The sequence below is a fragment of the Numida meleagris genome, chromosome 2 (assembly GCF_002078875.1).
Source record: "Numida meleagris isolate 19003 breed g44 Domestic line chromosome 2, NumMel1.0, whole genome shotgun sequence".
In the NCBI taxonomy this organism is placed as follows: domain Eukaryota; kingdom Metazoa; phylum Chordata; class Aves; order Galliformes; family Numididae; genus Numida; species Numida meleagris.
Window position 1 is genome coordinate 41,618,283 of NC_034410.1, and position 6,179 is coordinate 41,624,461.

Here is a 6,179-nt window from a genome sequence, read left to right on the forward strand (position 1 = left end):
TACATTTTTCAATAAAATAATTATTCTGGACAATATGGATAGTAAGAATTAGAGTTTTGAAAACACAAAAGCTATTTAATTCCTGTCTCAGCTGTGTGAAACAAAATTTTTCTATTTGACATTTCTTTTGTAACAGAAACGCACTTTAAAAAAATATGATGTTTCTGGGATACCATGCTCATTTATTATAAATATTGGATTTTGAGGTAAGAAAAATTGCTAGATGATAACAGTGTTTCAGAATGCTGAACAGTGGTCTGAGATAAAAAAAAAAAATAGAGCTTGTTTCAGTGTCCTTGGTCATGTTCAGATTTTGATAGAAGAAGAATTCTCAGGGGAATTCTGTTCATAAGGTAAAACTTAACATACTGGTTTTTGATCTCATCCCTGACTAATTTCCCATAGAATCTCAAAACCTTGTTCAGCAGGATTCATCCCTTGTTGCTTGTGAGAACAGTAAGATTTCTGGTCACTAAATTTATTTTTTAAATCAAATTTAAGAAAAAAATGGATGAACAGGACTTGCATTTTTTTTCCAAACTATTGCTTTTGTTGTATAGCTAATTAGTTTGCTGCATATTGGCTCTTCTTCTCTAGATAAATGCAAGCCAAGTACCAACTGTGAAGTGCCCATTTCTCCTCCTCTTCTGATGGATATGGATATTACTTATATCATGGATAGCTCTCGCAGCATCAGCAGTGAAGATTTTCAGAGAGTCAAGGACTTTGTGAGCAACATGCTAGATCAGTTTGTCATTGCTGAACAGCCAAGTGAATCTTTTGGAGGCATCAGAGTGGCATTGGTACAGCAGGCTCCCAGGGGCTTCCTACCTGACAGAAACAAAACCCCTGTGGCCTTGGAATTTGATCTAGAAACATACAACAATAAAGATTTGATGAAGAAACATATCCAAGAGTCTGTTCACCAACTGGAAGGGCCATCAGCCATTGCTTCTGCATTACAGTGGACTGTTGAAAATGTATTTTTTAAAGCTCCCAGACAAAGAAAACACAGGGTCATATTTGCAATAGTTGGAAGCAAAACAAGCACACAAGACAGAGAGAAGCTAAGAGAGATTTCACTTGGAGTCAAGTGCCGAGGATTTACCATGTTCACTCTTGCACTTGGCAATGATCTGAGTGACAGTGAGCTGATGGAACTATCAAGCTCCCCCACTGACCAGCACTTACTGATATTGGGTAGGACTTCAACTTCTGAGATGGTATATGCTCAGAGATTTACCCGGGCGTTTCTAAATCTGCTACAACGTAAGTAGCATGCAATGGCATTCACTTAAGTTATAGAAAGAATGAGAAATGTTTTGTAGAAAAAGGCAGTCAGTATATGTACTACTTCTCAGTTTCTAGTCATAATCTAACTACTTGGTATTTCATCTATGGTTTGCAGCTGATGCCGGATGCTAATGGAATTGCCAGTAAATACAAAACAATATTACATTCTAATGTTGCTTTAGGCCAAAATCTTGAAGTTTTTTCTCACTATGTTCGTATTCAATGTATGGCTATGCTGACTTCACTGTTACGAAGGAAAGACTATTCTTCAGACACAAAACACAGTTGTTCTCCTGATTTAGGCCTACATTTCTTCTGACTGTTGGCACCTACATTTCTTTTCTGACTCTTGGCAGGTCCAGATTTACTGAGCTGTTAATGCTTGTTTAGGCTTTTGGGCAGATAAAAGTTTAAACAGCTGATCTGACCTTAACCTCTCTTTACCGAAGTTATTCCTTCTCTGTAGGGCAGAGGAAGAGCTTCTGTAGTTTCTAAGACATGTTTTTGTAGATCAACAGTTTTTACATGCTTTGAAATGTATTCAAGAGAGTGTCAAGAAGGAAGTTGTCACTGACTTAAAATCCCCATCAGAAGCATGTGTTTATGTTTAACAAATTTGCTAAAGTGTATTGCAGAGGAAGACAAAAGTCTAAAGCATTGTTTCAAGAGTTGGTCTAATCCAGATGATCTCTGATGTCATTTTCATTTTTATTGACATCTTTCTAGATACTAAAAGATACAAACTCCAATTAACAAGAAAAAAAATCATTTTCTTCTACTTTTTCTTAAATGTACGGGGGTTTGGAGGAATTTAAAACTCAATTGTGACATGTTTGCTTTTTCCATAGAGGGAATGAACAGTTATCCTTCTCCTGAACTTCAAGAAGAGTGTGAAAACTTAGATCGGGGTGACACACGAGATCAAGCGTCTGTGACTGAAAGGTTTGGAATTGCCTATTAAATCTTACACACGTGACCATGTAGGGGATAAAACTATGTACTTACATTTATCTCCAAACATAAGATTTTTACCTTTTGGATTAGTCATATATTCAAATTAGCCTTGACGGAAGCATGATCAGGATCAACAATTTTTTTTCACAGTATTCAGAAGGAATGAAAAAGCCGTATTGGTGCTTAAATACTTTTTTTTTTTTTTTTTTCCCTCCCTCCTTTGAAGGATGCCTTTACCTGGAACTGATGAAACTGGCTACAGTGGTGATTTAAAAGACATTGAAACAACTGAAAATAGAGCCCTGGAAAAAATTAAGTTGACTGCCACAGTACCTGTATACACAATGCCAGGAATGGGATACAGTTTTAAGGAGAATGAGTACTTCACAGAGGAAGACACTACTGGAGAAAAGCCACAAGAGTATGGAGAAGCTCAGGGGAAAAAGGAAAGCCTAGCAACAATAGTAGAAACTGGACCTGACAATAGTGATTATGGTATGATTTTAGAGTATGAAAATTTCTTTGAATTCAGTAGAAAGACTCTAAACTGTGAAGGACTTAGTTGAATACTTGCCCATTGTGTATCATTTCCATTAATTATATTTTCCAAAACGTTTTGTTCCATTTGCCTGTTTACAGTCCAAATCTGTACATTACAAGTTTGTAATTATAGAGTGAACTGCTGATGTCATTTAGACGTTAGTTTTGATTTATAACTTCCTAAAATAATATAATAATAATATAGATTGCAATCCTCTTTACTAAAACAGCTGACTGTATTAAATCCTCAAGTTTTGCTATAATTACTGAATTATTCCTGCTTCTAACTTAACTCCACATGGAGAACTAAATATGTCTCTGCTACAGTGTGTTCCTGGGAAGAACAAGATTCTCCAGGAGAGAGATCCTGTCAAGACATGTATTCTCCATGTTTTTTACTTTGCCTCCTACTTATACGTTTCTTTCCACATTTGCCTTTTGATACAATAGGCACGTTAATCTAATGATTGTGAGATCAGTTTTCTCACCAACGTGCCTTTTACAGAATTGTGCATTTCTATTGCATGGGCTGCAATTGGAGATAACTTTTCTCTGCAACCTACTCTAGGGAACCTGCTTTAGGTGGGTTGGACTGGATGATCTCCAGAGGTCCCTTCCAACCACTATGATCCTGTGATTCTGTGATAAATTCTTTGGAAAAATGCAATAATGTCTGCATGACTTTGTTTGCTGTTGTTCATTGCTACAGCTTCCATCCCTCTTTCCAGTCAAAGAGGATTCTGTTGGATGTCTGGTAGCCCCTTTCCAGATGAGAGGGCCAATGCTGCAAAACTGTTTTAATACTGGAACTTTAAGAGCAAATATAACTCTGGAATCCTAGACATCCACAGTGTATAATTTACTCTGCACAGACAGAATAGTCCCATGGCCTAATTACATGTGTACATTTTCGAATCAGTGCTCTCCACTAACTGTGAAGATATGTTCCTGTTTACTCTTTGCAAGTAAATGTTTCCTATGAAGATGCAAACAGGCTAATTGCACTCATGTGAGCAGTGACACAAACTATTTACAGGAGAGGTGTGAACTGCCGTTCCCAGTTCTAGCTGCACTCCTAATAAGCAAGTCAACAATTTAACTTCTAAAAATATACAGCACAGTTTGAGAATTAGCCTTTTGAGAGATGTGGCTTGTACTGATCTATTGTTTGACCTTCTCTGGCCACTCTGATGCTTTTTGTTTGTGTGTGGACACTTGGTGAATCTTTGTGAGACCTTGACCACTGCCTAGCTTTCACATTTGCTAATTTGTACTGCATGTTACTTCCCATGGAAATTCTCATGCATCTCTTATTTGCCTTTTCCAGATGCGTGTGACCTGGTTCAAGATAGTGGAGAATGTCAGAATTACGTTCTGAAGTGGTACTACAACAAAGAGCAGAAAATATGTGGTCAGTTCTGGTATGGGGGCTGTGGAGGGAACAGAAACAGATTTGAAACAGAGGAAGAATGTGGATTCTTTTGTATAAAGTCTTCCTAGTGCAGAGACACTTAAACTACTTTGTCTTTGGTTGCACTATCAAGATGATGGGCAGAAGAGATGGAAAATTTTACATTGCATCTTACCTCCCAGATCTCAGTTCAAAGAAGTACTTGTTAGTGATGTTATTATCTATTATACTTAATAGTGAAAACTAAAACTACTGCTCAGATGATCTACGATTTTGAAAAATGAAAAACTTTTATTAGCTAACACTATGTTATTTTAAAGGGATAAAAGCACTGAAACAATTTTCTTCCAAAGACACTGAAGTGTACATTTTTAAAATGTATCGAATAAAATAAAACCACCACTCAAACGTTTTCATGAAATAATGTTAAATATGAACCAGTAATGTCAAAATTTTGATTCGTTTGCTTGCATTTGTCTTATGTGTAGGGGAAAAAAAAGTATTTAGCTCTCAAAGGTCATACACTTACTAGAACTTACTTCACTTCTATGTGGAGGATTTTCTACTATAATCACTCAACTTTTTAATGAATATTCCAATATGTGAATAAAATCATTCTTTCTCAAATCTTTATCTTCTGCCATTAGTTTTTGAAATGGAAGCATATTCTCATAGTGTGTCTTCTCATGTGTAAGCAAGTGTTGTTCTCTTTCTCTTATCACTAAAATTTAGACAAATGCATTTATTTTGGAACATTAGATTTTCATGGTTGATCTTGAGGGGAAAAAAACAAATAGATCCTGAGGACGCTTTCTTAGAAAAGACAAAAAATGCAGTGCTCCACAACATGGTGATACTTAGCTGAGCTTTCATGCTCTGCTGGCTTGCCTGAACTCTGCCTTTGCCTATTTTTATGCCTTTAGAAGTCACGGTACATTTCACTCTTACCACCTTAGTCCATTATTTGTAGAGGTGGATGAATTCACCTGGAATATTGTTCTTCTCTGTATTTGCCTACAATAATGTCAGTAAAAATATCTCTGATTTGCATGGGCTACTGACCGAGGACTCCTCAACAAACTTTTAGGGAACACAGATGAACTTGGATTTCCAGAGCCTGGTGCCTTTTGCTGTCAGTTAGAGGGGGTATTTTGTGAACTCTTGACTTTCAACAGAGTGGGCTACTATAAAGCTCTGCTAGCCCAGGGCTGTGATAATTCTGAACAACTTAGAGCTAACTCTGTCACTCTTAGCTCAGCTGAGAAAGGGTGCTCCTTGGTTGAAAAACCTGCAAAACATCTCATGGGTTACTCTACTGAACCAAACTGAGTTGAGACAGGTAAATTGATGAAACTCGTTGTCCTTTGTTTTGCAAGTGTCAGAATGCAACTGCTAAAACTACTGCAGGGGAATGAAAGCTATTCTACTCATTGTTTCTGGTCATCTTCTACATTTGTGGCTGGTACTTAAGGAGGATGCCTTAGATATCTTTTTGGGGGCAAGAGCTGGTCTACCTATTCTGAAGAATGGATCAAACCATGGTTTACTTTCTGCCGAAATATGTACTATGTTTTAATTCTGAAGTGTTTACTATCTAAACATCGAAATCGCTATTCTCTGTAATAGCTGTTTCTTTATGTATGCTGCCAGCTGGTGGTAGTTCCTCTCCTCTTTCAAAATGAATTACTCCCTCTCCTTAAGTCAGGTGGACATGAGGAAGGGTGTTTGCCTCTTTTGGAAAAACAGGTTCTGTTTTTTAGAAGAGACTCAAATAAATTCTGCCTCTAAGACAGGACCACTTGGCAATCTGATCTCCTAATCTCTTTAGAACTCTCATGTTCTCGTTTTGTTCAGGCAAGTAAATAATTCTTTCTCTTCAAAGAGGGAGGTCAAAAATCATGCATATCTACTCACGTCGCAAAGGCTGTTTCTGTTTTCTTAAGTTCTTTGGCCAAAGAGACGCAGAGTCCCCTGGGTGGCC

General features: G+C 37.2%; 1 protein-coding gene across 2 annotated transcripts in view; it reads left to right on the forward strand.

The window, feature by feature from the left end:
- The window catches only part of COL6A6 (collagen type VI alpha 6 chain), a 52,768-nt gene extending 47,943 nt beyond the window's left edge, over positions 1-4,825 (forward strand). For both annotated transcript variants that reach the window (XM_021387719.1, XM_021387718.1), the window contains 4 exons: positions 598-1,269; positions 2,142-2,235; positions 2,474-2,742; positions 4,115-4,825. In XM_021387719.1, the coding sequence (XP_021243394.1) occupies positions 598-1,269; positions 2,142-2,235; positions 2,474-2,742; positions 4,115-4,287 (1,208 nt within the window). In that variant the 3' untranslated portion in view covers positions 4,288-4,825. The remainder of the gene's footprint in view (positions 1-597; positions 1,270-2,141; positions 2,236-2,473; positions 2,743-4,114) is intronic.